The sequence below is a fragment of the Rhinolophus sinicus genome, chromosome 9, assembly GCF_057876585.1.
Source record: "Rhinolophus sinicus isolate RSI-liver-muscle chromosome 9, RSI-T2T, whole genome shotgun sequence".
NCBI lineage: Eukaryota > Metazoa > Chordata > Mammalia > Chiroptera > Rhinolophidae > Rhinolophus > Rhinolophus sinicus.
The window spans coordinates 1,030,480-1,052,390 of record NC_142509.1 but is presented as its reverse complement, the minus strand read 5'-3'; the positions used below and the strand labels follow the sequence as shown (position 1 = coordinate 1,052,390).

The 21,911-nt window shown below is 34.3% G+C and overlaps 1 protein-coding gene across 12 annotated transcripts in view; it reads left to right on the top strand.

The window, feature by feature from the left end:
• The window catches only part of LOC109439476 (fibrous sheath-interacting protein 2-like), a 162,118-nt gene that overhangs the window by 111,386 nt on the left and 28,821 nt on the right, over window positions 1-21,911 (top strand). For 11 of the 12 annotated variants that reach the window (XR_016022329.1, XM_088800767.1, XM_088800770.1 and 8 more), the window contains 4 exons: window positions 4,103-4,139; window positions 6,424-11,322; window positions 14,059-14,538; window positions 19,630-19,730. Coding sequence is in view for 11 of the 12 variants with exons in the window: in XM_088800767.1 (XP_088656893.1) it covers window positions 4,103-4,139; window positions 6,424-11,322; window positions 14,059-14,538; window positions 19,630-19,730 (5,517 nt within the window). In the remaining variant the exon portion in view is untranslated. The remainder of the gene's footprint in view (window positions 1-4,102; window positions 4,140-6,423; window positions 11,323-14,058; window positions 14,539-19,629; window positions 19,731-21,911) is intronic. The other variant, XM_088800773.1, reaches the window with a different exon arrangement.

Below are 21,911 nucleotides of genomic sequence, written 5' to 3'. Positions count from 1 at the left end.
GCCCTTTGCTCTACGTTCAGGAACACGACAGGGCTGTCCCCTACAACCTCTGCTTTTCAACATAGTGTTGGAAGTCCTTGCCAGAGCAATCAGGCAAGAGAAAGAAATAAAAGGCATCCAAATTGGGAATGAAGAAGTTAAATGATCACTCTTTGCAGATGACATGATGCTATATATAGAAAACCCTAAATACTCCACCAAAAAGCTATTAGAAACAATCAACGGATACAGTAAAGTTGCTGGCTACAAAATCAAAGAACAAAAGTCCACTGCATTCCTATATACTAACAATGAAATCTCAGAAAAAGAAATACAAAAACAATTCCTTTTGCAATTGCAGCTAAAGAATAAAATACCTAGGAATAAATTTAACCAAGGATGTGAAGGACCTATATGCTGAAAACTATAAGACATGTTTGAAAGAAATGAAGAAGACACAAAGAAATGGAAAGACATTCCGTGCTCATGGATTGGAAGAATCAACATAGTTAAAATGGCCATATTACCCAAAGCAATGTACAGATTTAATGCAATCCCCATCAAAATCCCAATGGCATTTTTTAAAGAAATAGAACAAAATATCAGCAGAGTTGTTTGGAACCACAAAAGACCCCGAATAGCCAAAGCAATCTTAAGAAAAAAGAACAATATTGGAGGTATCACACTCCCTGACTTTAGCTTGTACTACAGGGCTACAATAATCAAAACAGCATGGTATTGGCAGAAAAACAGACACATAGACCAATTGAATAGAATTGAGAACCCAGAAATAAAACCACACAAATATGGACAGATAATTTTTGACAAAGATGCTAAAAACATACAATGGGGGAAAGACAGCCTCTTCAGTAAATGGTGCTGGGAGAATTGGATAGCCACGTGCAAAAGAATGAAACTGGACTGCTATCTGTCACATGTACCAAAATTAATTCAAAATGGATCAAAGACTTAAGCATAAGACCTGACACAATAAACTGCATAGAAGAAAACAATGGTACTAAATTTATGGACCTTGGGTTCAAAGAGCATTTTATTAATTTGACTCCAAAGGCAATGGAAGTGAAAGCTGAAATAAACGAATGGGACTATATGAAACTTAAAAGCTTCTGCACAGCAAAAGAAACCACCGACACAATAAAGAGGCAATCAACTGAATGGGAGAAGATTTTTGCAAACAATGTCTCCGATAAGGTTCTAATATCCAAAATATACAAGGAACTCATGAAACTCAACAACAAAAAAACAAACAACCCAATTGAAAAATGGGCAGACGACCTGAAGAGACATTTCTCCAAAGAGGACATACAAATGGCAAATAGACATATGAAAAAATGCTCAACATCACTAATCATCAGAGAAATGCAAATAAAAACCATAATGAGATATCACCTCACCCCAGTCAGAATGGCTATCATCAACAAGACAAATAGTAACAAGTGTTGGAGAGGCTGTGGAGAAAAAGGAACCCTCATACACTGTTGGTGGGAATGCAGACTGGTGCAGCCGTTATGGAAGGCATTGTGGAGGTTCCTCAAAAAATTACGAATTGAATTACCATATGACCCAGCAGTCCCTCTCCTGGGTATCTACCCAAAAAATCTGAAAACATTTATACATAAAGACATGTGTGCTCCAATGTTCATTACAGCTTTGTTTACGGTGGCGAAGACATGGAAACAACCAAAATGTCCTTCGATATATGAATGGATAAAGAAGTTGTGATATATATACACAATGGAATATATTCAGCAGTAAGAAAAGATGACATAGGAACATTTGTGACAACATGGAAGGATCTTGAGAGTATAATGCTAAGTGAAATAAGTCAGACAGAAAAAGCAGAGAATCATATGATTTCACTGATATTTGGTGTATAAACTTAAAACAACAAAAGAACAAGACAAACAAGTGAGAAACAAAAACTCATAGACACAGACAATAGTTTAGTTGTTACCAGAGGGTAAGGTGGGTGGGTAGTGGGAGATGAGGGTAAAGGGGTCAAATGTATGGTGATGGAAGGAGAACTGACTCTGGGTGGTGAACACACAATGTGATTTATAGATGATGTAATACAGAATTGTACAAGTGAAAACTATGTAAGTTTACGAACAATTGTCACCCCAATAAATTTAAAAAAATAGAAATTCAAAATTTATTTACTGGGTGACTAATAAATTGTCATTTACTGACATGGTTTGGAGATGGATGTTATGGTCCAGTTAGCATATATGATGGGTAACTGTGGCAGCAATATATAAAAAAATTTCAAAGGCAAGAAACTAGGAACCAGTTTTAGAAATCTAGTAGTCACCTGCAGAAGACATTATGTTCAACTAAAGAATAATCCTGGTCCAAAACACTTTAAATGGGAATTTATTTATCAAACATGTAATGAGAACCTACTATCGTAGCTTGTAGATATTAGGCAGCCACCCCAATATACTGATATGCTCCTGGGATGGTGAGGTGTTGTTTTTCAAGGACACCGTGTTGCTGGAGAAAGGGTTTGGAAATACTGAAAGTCCAAAACAACACAAAACTCACTGCTCATACCTAGATCAGCCATTTTTCTTGAATAAATGCTTTTCTGGAATGCTGAAGGCCTGTAGTTAATTTTCAGAGTTCTGAAACTATAAAAAATTATTATGAAAACATTTGCTATAAAATTATGAAAAACAATTTTTTTTCCAGTTTACCCATTACTTTTATGGAGGAGTAAATTTTTCAGAACTCCTTACTCTGTCATTTCTACTGACATTCTTTATCTGTTTATTACAGTTGTTTTTTAGTGGTCTTCATTGAAGCTTTCTCAGTCATTTGGTTAATTTTATTCTTATGTCTTTGCTCTTTGTTTGGATCTATAGGCATGTCTTTGGGGCAGAAAGCCTGTTGGGGACAGGTTTCCATCAATACAGTGGACTGACTCCTTGAGTTCAATTTGGGGCCTACAGTATAATGTGAAGAAAATAGAAAAATGAATATGGGAGATAGTTTGCAGGATCTGAAAGAAGAAAACTATGCTTGGGTTAACCTAAGAAACCATATACTGAAAAAAATAAATGAGTCAAAGATCGTGAACATGTCACCGACATCAGTTGTCATGCTCCAGGTTCCATATTGCGAAAAGATACTAATCTAATTACGGACTGTTGCTATCAAGCCCAATTTCTGAGCTGAAACCAGTGAGGTTTTCTTTTTCTGCCAAGATGAAGGATATAATTCTCAGCCTTGACATTTGTCATAATTTTAGGGTTTGGGAAAATCAAATTTCATAATGTAAAGTACAGGCCTAAAACAATGAAAGAGTCAATTTTCTTTTAAGAACACAGGAAGAAGATAAACAAAGTGCTTATGTGGAAATATATGAAAAGTAATTATCATATGTCTGAAACATGTGAAAATAAACCAGAACTACAGTCTTAGATCATATCTCACTATTTGTTTTGTTATCTATAATTTTCATTCTTGAATTTTTCTTTTATTTGTTACAATTCAGAAAACTATGTTTTTATATTATTAGTTGTGATGATAATTCTAAATAGAACACATGATAGAATAGGGCTACATATCAATTGAAATTGAATATGGCTAGAAACCTATGTTTTTAACCATAGTTATTGAATAATCCTCCACATATTCCCTTCCTACTTTTTGATGAGAATGTGGGTGGGTCTATGGAATTTGAAGTAAGTGAAGGATTATCAGAAATCTCCAGTCAGATGCCTTGCTACCTCATGTCTTTTGGAAGACAGAAAAGACTAGCCCACACTCTCCTCCAATTCTGTCTTTCCTCAGAGACCCACAAAGCAGGCATAAATAAGGTTGGTCAATAGAATTTTCAGATAGATAAATATTTTATGCATTAGCTACAATTCTCCTCCTTTGAGTATAAAGTATGTGGGTCAGTACAGAAGGAGGAAGAGAAATGGGCGGTGTCGGCGGGATTGAACAAAAATAAAGTCAATTCTTCCTTTTGAATTTCTGTAGAAAAACTCTCAACTATATAGAGAAAAGATAGTCAAAGATCAGAAATTTTGGAAAAATTACATAAATTCTTGATCCTAAATAATAACTAAATAATCAACCTTTCTTGACTTTACAGACAACAGAATCTTCTACAAAATTGCTTGCAAAAAAAAGTATGTATCATAAAAACCAGCACAAAGCAGCATATTAAAGATGCTTTCTAATGTGTAATAATAGAAAAAAAAATCTCTGAAACAAATAATGAGTAATCATCTATTTATATTAGTCAGTCCCTCTCTCTTTGCTCCCCGCCTTTTTTTTTTTTTTCTTTTTTAATGTTTAACTTCATTCTTAGATTTCTCAGTGGTCTAAAGTTCTAATCAAAAGATAATGTTGGCCTGTCAGGAAGGGGTCTTATGGGGACAGAAGGAGGAGGAGGTATTCGGGGCCTCGCCATCATAAGAACAGCATGAGATTACCACAAACCCTTTGTGTCACGGGAAGCCATTAAGTGATACAGCTTTGCAGACTTGGTTGGTGAGCTGAAATGCCTAGGGCTGTCCCTAGCCATTTTCATAGGAAGGGACCTGGTCACCCAAAAAGGTCACATAAAAAGGTACCTGGTCACCTATGAGCTGAGACTTGGAACAGATAGATAAGAGGGCATAGTTGTAAGTCCCAAATTTGGATGTAGTCAGACCAGCCAGGAAAGAGAAAGGGATTGGAGGACAACACATATTCTGACGTACTTTTTCACGTGGACATCTGCTCAATTCATAGAATATGTAGCAAATACAAAAGCTTTGATTCAAGAGAGTATTTCCCAGTTTAATTTTATAATGGAAAGCAAGTGAAAACTAGGTTCTATATACCATATTTCACTATGTAGAAAACTTTAGGAATATCTTTTTCACATATCAAGATTGGAAACAGTTTCTTGCACCTAGCCAGAGAATAACAATGTAGGTCTGTCACTTATTATCTGAGTATAAGAAAAGTAATATATATTGAAGGTCTTAGTTTATATATGTTATAGTAGATTAGAACAAGTGTCGTCTCTGTTAAAACTTAGGTTTTATTTTTAAAATATTTGATTAAGCATGTGATTATATAAGACAAGTATTATACATACGTAATATGTTGTGCAATTGTGCAATAAGTGAGACAGTATCTTTAGGAGATTTGGCGATTAGAGCACAATAAAACAACTTTTCCTGGGGTGCCCCCAAACACTCTCAAATGTGTCAGGAGACAGTATGCTACATAAGTGTTAATTTTTTTTGTATGTTGGCCCAAAACATGAATAATGTCATGCAAACATAAGACAACGTTTGGGATGTGAACAGCCCATTACAAGAATCCTATTGTGTACCCTGCTACCTACATACCAGCCTTGCAGGCTTTGCTGCCAGTTATTGTCTACAGCCTTTATGTCTCAAGAGTACCAATTGAAAAACAGACTACTAGTTTATTACAGGCATAAGGATTTTTGCGAGCCCCAAAAAGATTTTCAGTAAGTAAGGAGCGGTATATAGAATTTTACAGATGCATTCAGTGTCAACTCTTGTTCCAGTTTAATCTGTGACAATATCATTAACCACTAAGGAAATGGTCATCCAAATTTATTTCCAGCTCAAAATGAGGAATTTTCCAACTTCCCCACTCTTGCTCAGCTCCTGACTCTTTAAGACCCGGTTCTAGCTTTGCCCTTATTTTCTATCTAAACTAAATGGTTCCTTCACTGCATCATCTTTTCTCAGCCTCCGTAAGACAGTTTGTACAGATACTCTTTTGTTGGATACAAAGCCATTCAATCTCTGCAGTGCATTAATTATTTTATTGCCTATCAAATAATTCTTAAAAATTAGCTGTAGTCATTTCCGTATATACAGATCATAGGCTCATCCCTGTGCCAGGGAATGGGGAACAGAGATGGCTTATTTTCCATACTTACATCTTAGCTAGACACATGCCTCTCAAAGCACCCAAATATTTTCACCACATCTGTTTTGAGAAATATTCTGGTAGAAATAATCTGTAGTATTTTTAAAATAATTTTGCTGGGTCACAGACAATGTTTCTTCTTGCCAAAACCCTTGCATGTTATGATCCTATACAGCAATTTAGTGATTTTTTTTTTAATCAAAAAGTCACGTAGCTCAGCAATAAATGTTGCGGGGGTGGGGGGGAGCGGAGAGGTAGGAAAAAAAAACTTCTAAGGGAATGTGAATCAAATGGGAACTTATATAAAATTATTTTATTGTATTAAAAAAATAAACCAACTTGAAGTTAATCTGAAATTCAAAATAGATTCTTTACTATGTTCTCTTCATAACCATGATGGTATCCAGCCTTGCATCATTTGATATAAAAATAAATAAATAAATGTTACCCTCTGTCCCAGAATAGAGTGAGTTCTGATAGGATTTTTTTCATTCCTGTTTGCCTCCTTCCTAGGTAACGCCTGAAGAACTGAATAGTATAATTCAGAATATAATGACCTGGGTTGTGGCTACAGTGACCAGTACATTATATCCAGCCATCACAAAGTATGAAGAAAGGTTGCAAAATAATGCATACACAGTGTCTGATGAGTCTGTCCTCTCTTCAGATAGTTCAAGTTTCTGTAGCACACGCAGTGAAGAGTTTACATATAGAAGCTATGCATCTGCAACAACTCAAACATTTCAGAGAGAGCCCTGTGCGTTTGCAGTTGACAGATCAGTGAGGCGACCAACCTCACCTTTAAAACCACCTTCTGCACATGTGGGAAGAGCAGTTGGAAAAACATACCACATAAAAGAACAATCTATAACATCTGGACTCAAAAAGAATGAAACCAGCATGATATATGCATACCCTAAGCAAAGAAGTTGTAAATCTGATAGCTACCTTTTAGCATCATTTGAAACAGGCACAAAAAAATCTAAGGATGCTACCACTGAAACAGATGGCTTACAGAGTGTAGAATTTTCTGATCAAAAAGCAAAAGCCATGAGTGAAATAAAGAATTTAAAGAATATTTTTGTTAATTTTAAATGTCACTTAAAAGCACAAACTGAATTAATTTTAGAAAGAATTTTTGAAGAAATAACGTCTGACTTAACACGGGCCATTCCATGTATCTCTTCTGTTACTGCTGAAGTGTTTGTTGATCAAAGCGAGCCTGAAAAAACAGGCGTGCTCTCTAATGCTGATATCTCCTCAGTTGCTTCAGAGATTGTGGAAAATATGCTTGAGAAGCTGCAGTCTGCAGTTGAGAAAAAATGTTTTGAGATGTTTTTACCAGAAGATTTGTCAGTTGACATAAAACCAAGCTTAACACCCAGTGGAGAATATCTCACTCCACCAAATGGAAAACGTTTAGAGGCTCCACGGCCTTACCCTATGAAACCCATGTGTGATATTACAGAGGATATGGTCCATGCCATCTTACAACAGTTTATGACTCTTGCACGTTGTAAGCAAGATGAACTTCCTCATCTCGGAGATCCAACTAAACTTTCCTATCAGCAACATATGACAAACCAAACATGTACGTTCCTTAAAAAAGCTGACAAAAAGAAATGTAGTCTTGAAACTGATGAAGCCAATTTAACTTTTAAAGAACTACAAAACTTAGTATCAAATATTTGTTCACAGTCCTCTCTGGTTGGCTATATAGAGGAAGCAATCAGTGCTACACTAGGGTACATACAAACTGAACTTAACAGTGAGAGGCTGACTGCCTCTGAGGAAACAGTAGTGCTCCTTCAGCTACTCGATATCTTCACTCAGCTGCACCAGGACTCATTGAAGGCAGATGGTAAAAAATGTAGACGCTCTAGACTGAGTAATTCTTCTGACCCTGAAGGAAAGTACAGAATAACTGGCAATAGGTTACCCAGTGGTTCTAGGTCTAGAAAACCATTTCCACCTATTAATGTTCCTGGCATGGTTCTTTATTCTGAAGATGATAATGAACAAATAGACAAAATTGTGGAAAATGTGCTTGATTCATCTTTTAAAGAAGAAAAAGCAAAATCACAAAAACAGAATCCTGAGGATTGGTTTACAAAAGAAAAGACTTGTTTTGAATACAAAAGAATTAGCAAACCACCCACAAAGCCTGCATATCCAAGAAGCAAAGTTGCGTTTTATGATGGGGGATTAAAGTCTGAGTTTTATGATGGGGGGTTAAAGTCTGAGTTACACACACAAATTCCAGTAGCTACTGATAATGCAGAAGATGAAGAAGAAATACCTGGACCAGACTTTGAAATAAACAATGAGGAGAAGATTGACAAAACAAGAGAAAATTCATTTAAAAAAGAAGACAATCCCATTCAATTATCCTTTTTGACATCCAAAGTGAGAAATACAGGGACCACAACAGAGAAAACTGAGAAAAGAGTAACTCAAAAGCCAAACATTGAGGAGAGAAAAGAACCTCCACCTCTAGTAGATATAAATGAACAATACCCAGATTATGAACATGTTCAAAATATCACTGAAAATATTTATGACAATATCTTAGGTTATTCTCAAGAATCATCAGCTTATTCAAATCTCCAAAGTCCCTCAAGTGATACAGCATATCATGTAATTCAAGAGGTTGGTAAGGATTTTGCAAAGTCTGTTACAACAAAGTATCCATCCCTCTCAATTAACAAAAATCTCCCTGCCAAAGAGAAGAAAGAAGAAAAAGAGACAGAAAAAGAAAGAGAGAGAGAGCGAGAGAATAAAAGAGAGAAACAGAGAGAAAGAGAGGAAAAACGAGAGACAGAGAAAGTTAAAGCTAAGGGGATTAAAACTGAACCTAGTAAACCGTACCATCCTCATTACCCACCAAAAAGTAAACCTGGAATTTTTCCTGCTAAATTTTTAGAAGATGTTATCACTGAAATGGTTAACAAATTAATCTTCTCTACCTCACCAAAAACACAAACATATGATATATACCAAAATGTAAGTGATGACAAAAATCAAGCTGAACTCTATGACACAGCTATGAAACTTACTGATTCACTGTTAAAGGAGTTTTCAAAGGCTCAAATTAAGGTATTTAGGCCAGATAAGGAAAATCAGTTTTTTCCATCTGTAGATAAAGAGTCATCAATTCCTAACATACCTCCCAAGCATAAAGAATCAACTACAGATGAAGCATCCCCTAGCATTAAGAAAATAACTGTGGATAAAATGCCACATATGCATAAAGTGACTAAAAAACCTTCTCTAAATAATATACCTTTCTTAGATAAAATACCAGCAATCGATAAAACATTGGTTAACAAAGTTGTTCACTCCTCTCTATGCAATATTTTGAAGGAATATAGATCTCAAGACTCCATTTTTAAGAACATCAAGAGTAATGGGGAAAATTTAGCAAGAAGACTAACTAGTGCAGTGATAAATGAAATTTTTCAACATCAGCTTAATTTGCTATTTTCTGATGAGGTTCCAGCTTCAGCATGTTTGCCTCTGGAATCTAAGGATGTTGTTATAAAGGTCCAAAAGGTGGCTCAAGCAGCCAGCAAAGAATGTCAAACATCATCACCATATACTATTATGCTGCCTCATGAGTTTTTAGAGAATGTGATTTCTGCTCTTTTATCCAAAATTTTCTCAACATTATCCAAAAACAAAGCAGAAACAGCTGAAGGTAAGTGGCTCACAGAGCTGGATTTCCTTCAAATGAAGTTATTAAGTACAGTCACAACAGAGCTCTCCAAAAATAAAGATTTGATTATTCAGTATGTGGAATGCTTACATCCCAATGATGGTGAAATTATTCAATTAGTGGCTCATTCTATTTATAATAATCTCTTTTCACAGTTTGGAACACAAGAGGTTATACAAAATTGTGTAGCCAGCGGATGTGTAATCGTTTCAAAAACCATAGTGGACTTAGTTCTCCGAGAGGTGGCTGGCAATCAGTTACAGAACTATTTTTCTGGAGCGCTAACTCCACATCAGTGTGCAGAAGTTGACAGTGTTGTTGAAAATATTCTTAAAGATGTTATCCAAACTATCAGTGCTCCCCAGCCTCAACCATCACGTGCCCATCTACTGCCTTATAACATAATAGAAGAAACTGCTGTGAAATTTTTATCAAAGCTTTTATCTATGTTTGCAAAAGTGGATAAAGAAAGAACCAATTCTCTAGAAACTGAAATGCAAAAAATAACCTCAAAAATATTAAATTCAATACAAGAATTTATCTCCAGAAGTAAAATTAAACTGATACCGCCAGCCAAGAAATTGACTGCTATAACTTTAGCGGATAATGAAAGCATTGATAAAGTAGTTAATTCTGTTTACACCAGTGTTTTAAAGCACTCTGGCTCACATACTTGTATATTCAAAGATTTAATGGGTAAGAGCAATGTCCTCTCTGATATAATAGGTTTTTTAATGGTGAAGGAACTTTCCAATTCTGAATTTAAACCTCAAGTAGAGGAAGAAGTATCAAGTTCAGAATTAGTTCTGGAAGCTGTCAAAATTATAGAAAAAGTGGTCAAAATTGTTGATGAATTTAAGCCCCCGAAAAAGTTTTCATCCAAAAAACATTCTATGTTAGATGCCATATTTTTGGAGGAAGCATTGGCCTTGTTCTTGGCTAAACTAGTACAGTTACCAAATGCCTCAAGCAAAGATGGAAAAAGCTTACCAAAACCTGAGTTAAATAAAATTGCATCTCAACTGACAAAATCTGTGACAGCTGAAATATGCAAAAGTAATATTAGTCTTGTTGCTACTGATCCCGAAGAACAGTTTTTAAATCCAGAAAGTATAGAAATGATTTCTCAGGTTATTGATTCTGTTTATAGTAATGTACTGCAACAATCAGGAACCCATGAAGACCTTTATTATGATATAAAAGGTACAAATAGAGTCTTCCCTAAAAAAGTGGCTAGTTTAATTATTAATGGAGTTTCAAGTTTTCCGTTAGATACAGATGACTCAAAGTATTCAAATGTTGATCTCTTTAGAGATCTAGACCTTGATAGAATTGTTCAAAAGGCACAAGAGCATGCTGTTCAAATGATCCCTGACAGAGAGAAAGAAGAGTCAGATCAAGATTTAGTTGGAGAAATGCCAATTAAAATAGTTCCACATGTTGGGAATGAGCCAATCAAAGTAGACCCAGACATTATTTCAGAACATTTAGCAGTGATTTCTATAAAAACTCAACCTCTTGAGGAACTTAAGATGGAGTGTTTAAGAAAAACTGGACACAGCATCGCAGAAGTGAGAAGAGCGTCAATAAGTGGGAAAAGTTACTCCTCATCAGACACATCTAATGTAGGAAAGATGAAGAAAGAAAGACGGACATCGTTGAATACGATGGGACGACTAGATGTAAAACCCTTAGAGGTAAGTGCAAAACCAGCGGCAGAAACACAGGTGAATCATGAGACATACTTGTTCTGTGATTCTCTTCTTCAAATAAGTATTTTGGAATTAATTTTTTGTTGCTATTGCCCATCCCAATAGGAGAATTACCTGGTTCATCATATAGTCATACGATTTACTAGGACTTGCCATATTAGCGCTGTGGCTCATTCTAGAGGTCTCAGGCTAGTGTTCCTAAGACAATCAGTTTAAACTGTTTGTTTGTTTGTTTGTTTTAGTAGAATGGGAATACAGGGACACAGACTTAACAGTTAAACAAGGCTGACTGAAACTATAATCTTCATTTGAAAATTCAGAAGAAACACAATTTCCTCCAGTTCCTACAGTTCTTTGTTGTGAATATCTGAAGGTCCAATTAGAATATCAGGATACATAAAATTTAAAAAATTACTTAAAGCAGTTTTAATTTCATAAACTTAAGGCTACACACCAGTAGTCCTCTTTCTACTTTTAGCAACATTTATCAAGAGACATTAGACTACAAACCCTTAGATTATACTTCTTATTATTTCACTTAATATTAGCCTTTCTCTATACTCTATTCTATACTCACAAGAAGTTTATTCTATACTCGCAAGAAGTACCCTGTTCCTTTCCTGTTCTATCTTTGGTCTAGATCCAGCAGCCCTAATACTGCCATTTTTATGAACCCATTTCCTCTTTCTATAGAACTAGCTCTGCCCTGCAGCTTTCAGGCCCTAAATATATTAAACTAATGGGGAATTTAAAATGCCAAAATGATGTCCTTGTTATAAGGAAACTACACAACTGAGGACAAAAGAACTGTCTGGACAATGAAATTATGCTGATCCACTACACATTTTGACTTTTACCAAAGCCCTTTGTACCGATGGTGTTCACTCCTAAGAGGACTAAGTGTGTGTATAGGGTTATATAATCTGTGGCCTGGACAATGAGAAAACTAGGGCCATTCTCCCTAGAGCATAGATTGGAAGTGAATTTTCTCATGCACTGTCCTACAGCCCACTGAACTAAGCCTCAGGGCTGGTGGATATGTTCATCAGTGCTTATGCTTTCATACCCAAATACTGCGATTATAATGGCATGAGGCATAATTTCATATCCTTTGTCCAAAATGTTGACGGTCCAGTCCTTTTCCAGCTCAAAAATTTCCTCTTCCATATGCATTCTCATCATTGCATTAACATATTGCTTGGTAGTCTTCATTCATATATAAGTAATCCCCTGGGAATAAAGTTTCTGTGAACAGACTATAGAAAAAATTACTCAAAATCAGTTTTTAATTACCTGTAGAATTATCTGTCACAAATCTTACTGTTAGTTACTAGCTCTCTTTCTTTAAGTCGTTTATAGACCACAAAAAGCAGGAAGGTAACATTTAAACCAAACAATTACCCCTGTTCTCTTAAGAGGAAGAAAAGCCATACAAAAACAAACAAACAAACAAAAACAAAGAAGCAGACACAGAGGAAGAACTCTGTTAAGACATGTGCTTTTTACCAAATTGGGTACCAATGTTGTCTTTCTCCAGCATAGGGACAGAGAAGAGACAAAACAGTAGTAGGTTAGATCAGAGAACCCAGATACTTGTTCACTCCACCTCAGGGGTTTATTTTTTCATTTTGAGGTACAGAAAATTCCCAATACACTAAGCATATACACTATTAAAACCACACTTAATAAAACATTCCAAAGCCATAAAGAATGGCTTTGGATTTTCTAAACCATGCATCAAAAAATCAAAGAAAATCAAAACCGATTGTATTTTAATGTTTTAAAGAGGCAGTTTCTATATTTTGTTTCCACAAAAAATATTCTATTAGGGTACCATTATCTGGAAACTGGCTTTCAATATTTAAAAGGCATGTTGAGGTCTATGCTTATTAAATCAAATTAATTTGGAGGTACTGTGGCATCATCAACAACTACAAAAGTGGGGAAATTGTTATTTAGTTATAGTTTTCTTTGATCTGTCTTTAGAAATTGAAAATGGAAAGTGAAATTTGATTAGGTATGTGAGGGAAAAAAGTGAAGATTTATGTTTTGAAGAGTTTTTTGAAAAATATGTCCAATGGATCAGGAATGGAAGGATAGTGATTAAAGAGTCAAAGAACTTCACAATTTTGGTTATTCATCCTTTAAAAATCAAGATTAGATGATAGCTTGATTTTTTAATGAAAAAAATAGGTTTCTCTATGATTCATTATCTAGAATTTCAGAAAAAAATAAATTATTTTGTTTACTTCTGTCACAAAACTTTAGAAGTAAATGGGAAAAAGAAGTAAATTCTGATGCAACAAACTATAAAGTTTAGGAAAGAAAAGGCCCATGTTAGATCTTCTATACTTTGAAGTAAGTTATGGTGAATTACTATGTAAAATAGTGTAAAAGAAATGATAGACACCAAATATTTCTTTGTTTTTAAATTACAGTTTATTGGGTGGATATTACCTTCCTATGCGATTTACTTGTATGTTAGCAATATTTTAAGAAGGAAAAGAAACAAATGAAAATTATGAGACACCAAATATTTCTTATAATTTTCATTTGTTTCTTTTTCTTCTTAAAATATTGCTAATATACAAGTAAATTGCATAGGGAGGTAATACTTAAATTAAAACTACAAATCACATTAACATAGATATATATTAAAATAACCATAGGAAAAGTAATTGAGGCATTTGTTTTTAACATTCATCGTACCTTCAATTCCAGGTTGTTTGCAGAAATTCATTTCAGAATGTAAGAAAACCTGACATCATGAAGGTGGAGCTTTTAAAAGATGTTCAGAGCAAAAAAGATCTTATCATCCGATTAGTAGCTCACGATATTGAAGAAGAATCACAAAGTAACATAGACGAAGGACTAATGTTTGAGGAAGATGAAGTTGTTCTAGGAGAGGTTGTACCAGAATGCTTGACAGATCAAGTGAAAGCAACCACAAAGCCAATAGAAAACACAGATGTTTCTCCCAAGCCAACAACAAGCACAAAGAGTCTGAAAAAGTTTTTGTCACTAAGCAAATGCTGTCAGACCACATCCAGTACAATTATTGAAAGTATAGAAGCAACTTCAAATCATATAAAAGAACCTAAGGAGAAAGAAGTTAAAAAAGCGGTTGCTGAGCTTGACATGGCCACCTGTTCAACAATCACACCTGTAACAGACTCTTGGGAGAAAAGGCTATCACATAAGGTGAGTGAGAAACATGACTGTCAATGATTAGGTACCTATGGAAAGAATAGAGATCTTCAGAAATTCTGTCCAAAAATGTACCTTAATTAGGAAGAACAGAATACTAAAATGGTTCCAGTCTTCTCCTAAACCTGGTAATATTTATAGGATAAGAAAAATAATTAACAGAAAAACCATAAAACTCAACTGAGGGAAAGCAAATAAGAGACCTATATTATTTAGAGCCCAATGAGAAACTATGTAAGAGAAATGAAAGCCCATTATTTATATATATATCTTAATATATTCCAGCCCTTTTGTGACCAGAAAGTGGGACAAGGTAGGAGGAAGTAAAGAGATACATACAAATCAGATTGTCTGGGTTTAAAATAAAAAATATTTGAAGAAATAATGGCTGAAAACTTCCCTAATCTGGGAAAGAAAATAGACATCCAGGTCTAGGAAGACCAAATAAGATGAATCCAAAGAGAAACATATGAAGACACATTATGATTAAAATGATAAATGAAGATAAAAAGAGAATCTCAAAAGCAGCAAAAGAAAAACAACTTAATACACAGAAGGAAAACCCCATAAGGATAGCAGATTTATTAGCAGAAACTTTACGGAGCAGAAGGTAATATCAAAACATATTCCAAGTGCTAAAAAGAAAAAATTTCCAACCAAGAATTTTCTATCTGATCTGCTAAGGTTATCATTCAGAACTGACGGAGCAATCAAGAGTTTTCCAGAAAAGCAAAAGCTAAAGTTCATCATCACTAAGTCATCACAGGTGAACTAGACAGACAGACAGACAGACAGACAGACAGACAGACAGATAGATAGATAGATAGATGATAGATAGATGATAGATAGATAGGTAGAGAGATAGATAATAGATAGATAGCTAGATGACAGATGGATAGGTAGATAGATAGATAGATACGTGATAGAGAATATCAATCCAAAAGCAACAAAATACGCATTCTCCCCAAGTGCACAAGGTACATTCTCCAGGACAAATCACATGTTAGGCCATGAAACAAGTCTCAATAAATTCAAGAAGATTGAAATCATATCAATCATCTTTTCTGACCACAAATGTACGAAACTAGAAATGAATTAACAAGGAAAAACTAGAAAAAAACACACACAAAAACGTGATGATTAAACAACCAATGGCTCATCAAGAAAATCAAAGGGGCAAAAAAAAATACCTTGAAACAAATGAAAACAGAAATACAACATACCAAAATTTATGGCATGTACCAAAAGCAGTACTAAGAAGGAAGTTCATAGCAACACAGACCTACCTCAAGAAAGGAGAAAAATCTCAATCTAAATTTACACCTACATTAACTAGAAAAAGAACAAATGAAGCCAGAAGTTAGTAGAAGGAAGGAAATGATAAAGATCAGAGCAGAAATAAATGAAATAAAAACTAAAAAGGCAATAGAAAAGGCCAGTGAAACTAAGAGCTTATTCTTTGAAAAGATAAAATTGACAAACTTTAGCTAGACTAACCAAGAAAAAAAGGTCTCAAATAAAATCAGAAATGAAAGAGAAGTTACAAATGATACCACAGAAATATAAAGCATCACAAGAAACTACTACAGATATTATACACCAACAAATTGAACAACTTGGAAGAAATGGATAAATAACTAGAAACATACAACCTTGTAACACTAAATCATGGAAAAATAGAAAACCTGAATAGATCAATTATTAGTAAAAAGATTGAATCAGTAATCAAAACCTCCCAAGAAAATAAAAGTCCAGGACCAGATGACCTCACTGGTTAATGCTTTCAAAAATTCAAGAAGTAATTAATACTTATCCTTTTCAAAATCTTCCCAAAAGAACTGAAGAGCAGGAAATGCTTCCAAACACATTTTTCAAGGTCAGAATCACCCTGATACCAAAACCAGACAATATACCATAAAAAAGTAAGTTACAGGCCAATATCCTGGATAAATGTAGATGTAAAAATCCTCAACAAAATATTAGCATACTAAATTCAACAATACTTGGAAAGGATTATACATCACAATCAAGTGGGATTTATTTCAGTGAGACAAGGAAGGTTCAACATCTGCAAATCAACATGATACATCACATGAACATAGTGAAGGGTAATCTAAGCTCATGTGATTATTCAACTGATGCAGAAAAAGCATCTGCAATAGTGCAACATCCATGTATTATGATAATTCTCAACAAAATGGGTATAGAGGGAACAAAATAAAGGCCATAGAGGACAAACCCACAGCAAACATCATAGTTAACAGTGTCAAGCTGAAAGCTTTTCCTCAAAGAACAGGAATAAGACAAGGATGCCCACTGGCCTCATTTATTCAACATAGTATTTATTGGAAGTACTAGCCATAACAATTAGGCAATAAAAAGAAATAAAACGCACCCAAATTAGAAAGGAAGATGTAAAAGTGTCACTATTTGCAGTTGGTATGATACTACATGCAAAAAACACTAGACTCCAGCAAAAAACAAACAACAACAACAAAAAACTGTTAGAATAAATGAATTCAGTAAAGTCACAGGATAAAAAATTACAATATACAGAAATCTGTGGAATTTCTATACACTAATAACAACTGTCAGAGAAATGAAGTAAGCAAGCCCATGTATTCAAAAGTACAAAATATTCTAAGAATAAATTTAACCAAGGAGATGAAAGACCTATGCAATGAAAATTATAACATGCTATTCAAAGAAATTGAAGACACAAAAAAATGGAAAGTATTCTGTGCTCATGAATTGGAAGAATTCATATTGTTAAAATGTCAACACCACCCAAAGTAATCTATGGATTCAGTGCAATCCTTACCAAAATTCCAATGACATATTTCACAAAACTGTAACAAGTTATTTTAAAATTTGCATGGAACCACAAAAGATCCAAATGGCCAAAGCAGTCTTGAGAAAGAACAAAGGTAGAGGTATCATGCTCCCTGATTTTAAGCTATACTACAAAGTAATAGTAATTGAAACAGTATGGCATTGGCACAAAAACAGATGCAAAGACCAACAGAACAGAATTGAGAGCACAGAAATAAACCCACATGTGTGAGCAATAAATTTATGACAAAGAGGCCAAGACTTATACAGGGGAAAGGACAGTCTCTTCAGTAAAAGCTGCTGGGAAAATTGGGCAGCCACATGCAAAAGAATGAAACTAGACCACTATCTTTCACCATACACAAAATTAATATGAAATGGATTAAAGACTTGAATGCAAGACCTGAAACAATAAAATTCCTAGAAGAAAACAGGCAATTTATAGATGATGCAATACAGAATTGTACACCTGAAATCTATGTAATTTTACTAACAATTGTCTCCCCAATAAATTTTTTTTTAAAAGTAAAAACAAAAAAACAAAAAAAACACCACTCGTCCATAACTTAAAAAAAAAAAAGAAAGAAAACAGGCAGCAAGCACCTTGATATTGGTCTTAATATTTTTGTAGCTCTGACTCCAAACACAAGGGAAACAAAATAAAAATAAAAGCAAAAGTAAACAAATAGCAAAAAGTAAACTAGAAAGTTTTCTATATCAAACTAGAAAGCTTCTTCACAGTGAAGGAAACCATCACTAGAAGAAAAAGACAACCTATTGAATGGAAGAAGTTATTTGCAAATCATACATTTGATGAGGGTTTAATATCCAAAAATATATAAAGAACCCATACAACTCAAAAACAAAAGCAAACAACCCAATTTTAAAAATGAGCTGAGGATCGGGATAAACATTTTCCCAAAGAAGATGTACAGATGGCCAACAGGCACATGAAAAGATGTTGCGATCACTAATTATTAGAGTAATGCAAATCAAAGCCACATACCTGTTAGAATAGCTATTATCAAAAGATAGGAAATAAGTGTTGGAGAGGATGTGGAAAAAAGGGAACCCCTGTACCTGTTGATGGGACTGTAAATCAGAGCTGCCACTATGGAAAACAATATGGTTTCTCAAATTATTAAGAATAGAACTACCACATGATCCAGCTATTCCACTTCTGGGTATATATCTGAAGAATATGAAAACACTAATTCAAAAAGATATACTCGTATGCACCCCTATATTCATTCGGCATTATTTACAATAGTTAAGATATGGAAACAACCTAAGTGTCTATCAATGAATGAATGGACATAGAAGTTGTGGTTATATATAAATGGAATAATACTCAGCCATAAAAAATAATTAAATCTTGCCATTTGTGACAAAATGGATTGATCTTAAGGGTGTAATGCTAAGTGAAATGTCAGAAAGAGAAATAAAAATACCATATAATTTTACTCTATGTAGAAATAAAAAAATAAATGGAAAAATAAAATATAACAAAAACCAACTCCTTGATTCAGAGAAGAGATCAGTGATTACCAGAGGGAAAGGGGTAGGGGAGAGCGGTGGGTAAAGGGAGGAAGGGGGTCAATTATATGGTGATGGATAGTAAATAGACTTTTGAGGATGATCACATTTTAGTGTATACAAATGTCAAATTACAATGTTTTATACCTGAAACTTATGTAATAATAATTAAAGAAAAATGAAACATTATAGAATTACATTATCAAAATGTATTATATGAACCATAATCTAATAAAAGCTTTTTTCCTGAGATTATAGCAGACATCAAAATAATAGTATTTTCATATAAAGTATGGCCATTAAACTGCAAATGACTTCCCAACAAATAGATCAGAGTACAGCTTATGATGATTGACCAGACAAGTTTCAGAATTGATCAGAATTATATCTGTTCTTTTTATTTTTGAACTCAGTAAGATGTGATTAAAAATATCAGTAAAGTACAGAAATGGAAAACTACATTCTTCGTTATGATAGGTTTATCTTTCAAATCTATTCAAACTCCAATATTATAATATAGATCATATTCATTGAGCCATTTCCACAGAATTATATTGGAAAGAGACATTTTAATTAGAAGTATAGGGTTTATCCATCTTTAAGGTAATTTCTAAAAACTTTTTTTTCATTATATTGTAGAGTACAGAATATGTCAATAAGATGAGAAAGTACACATCAAACTCTATACTATGTAAGACTTGGTTTTCAATTTTCCAGAAAGAAGAACTAAATGTTATTACTGAACCAACACATTACTTCATACACAGAATGATGAGTTCATCTTCATACAGCCAAGAAGATCTGATTTCATCTGCCAGGTACACGAAATTAAAACAATATAAAAGTAGAAATCTGAGATGAAAATATTGCTTATGGGAAGAATGGAGTCCCTGGTAAAACTATGATTGGGCAAGTGTTCAGTGCTGGATCTTCCTTCATTCTTCCTTCCCAAAGCTCCCCTCTGTGGACACTTCCTAAGGCCTCCCCTTTCTACTCGATCCCCCCAGTTTTATTTTTCTGCCCTCTACAGGGCCATGTAGTATAGCTGCCCTTTAGTACAGCCATGAGTTGGGTCAAAAATTTGCTAGTTTTTTACTTGGGAAATAAGCACTGAATCACAATAGTATCTGTACCACCTTCCCAAAGGGTTCTTGCTCCAATCTCTTAAGTAACTAAATGTCCCAGTGTTGTAACTGTCTGTAAGAAGAATCCAAAGAAGAGAGGAAGCAGTGTAAGTTGGTATATTCAAAGATAAATTTTATAATGCAATGGAATTTGATATGGGACTATAAGGATAAGCAGCATTTACATGAGGAGAAGACAACCCAAGTTAGGATGACTATAGCAGCAGAATCTGGACTGTGTGGCATTTATAGAGGACAGAGAAAGCAAAGTGCACTGTAGACTTGAAATCTACTTAATAACTATGAGTATCTAGAATAGTTAAAACTTACCCAGAATTGTTCTTAAGTTTATAAAAATATGCGTAACCTTGAAGAGGCAGCATTTTCTATTATGAGAGAAGCAATGGGTATAAAGAGAGAAATCTACATGGTTGCATTTTTTTCCCACATAGCATAAGGGAATTGTTTCCTTTTGACACAATTGGGACATCTATTTGTGAACCATTATGGACTCTTTTTCCTGTGTAATGGTTATTTACACATATACAATTGGTAATGCAAGCACCTCTCTGTTATTTATATTAATGATAAAGAGAAGGGCACAGGTAATACCAAATAAAATTCAATTTAGAGAAAAATGACAGACCAGAATATTTGAGTCAAATGTCAGCAGCAACCAAGTGAATGGTAAGTCAAGAAGAAGCCATATTCAATATGGTAGGAAATTCCACAGATTTTCACTTGCTCTTTTTTTTTTTTCACTTGCTCTTTCTCAACCCTCTCTGCAACATGATGTGGCACAGTGGGTAGAAATAGCCCAATTCTAAATGTTTTCAGATTTTTTGGGTAGATACCCAGGAGAGGGATTGCTGGGTCATATGGCAATTCTATTCGTAATTTTTTGAGGAACCTCCACACCGCCTTCCATAACGGCTGCACCAGTCTGCATTCCCACCAACAGTGTATGAGGGTTAATATAAACCAAAAGCAACAAAAGAACAAGACAAACAAATGAGAAACAGAAACTCATAGACACAGACAATGGTTTGGTGGTTGCCAGAGGGTAAGGGGGGTGGGGGGTGGGGGGTGGGAGATGAGGGTAAGGGGGATCGAATATATGGTGATGGAAGGAGAACTGACTCTGGGTGATGAACACACAATGGGATTTATAGATGATGTAATACAGAATTGTACACCTGAAATCTATGTAATTTTACTAACAATTGTCACCCCAATAAATTTAATAAAAATAAATAAATAAATAAATAAATAAAAGAAACAAGCAAAACTTTTAGAACTAATAAATGAATTCATCAAAGTTGTTGGATACAAAATCAACACAAAAAAGTCAGTTGCATTTCTACACACTACAATCCAAAAAGGAAATTTATTTTTAAAATGTGATTTGCACTAGTATTAAACAGAATAAAATACTTAGGAATAAACTTAATCAAGAGGTAAAAGACTTGTATGCTGAAATCTACAAAACGTTCTGGAAGGAAATTAAAGAAGACACATATTAATGGAAAGACATCCTGTGTTCATGGAATGGAAGATTTAAATTGTTAAGATGTCAATATTACCAAAGTAGTCTACATATTAAATCCCATCCTTATAAAAATACTAACAACGTATTTTACAGAAATAGAGAAAAATCCATTCTAAAAGTTATATGGTATCTCAAATGATTTCTGATAGCCAAAGCAAACTTAAAAAGGAAGAACAAAGTCCAACTTCCTGATTTTAAATTTTACTATAAAGCCACAGTAATCAAAACAGGATGGTAACTGACTTAAAAACAGACATGTAGACAAATGGAGCAGAATAGAGAGCAGAAACAAATCCTTCATATATGGTCAAATAATTTTTTATAAG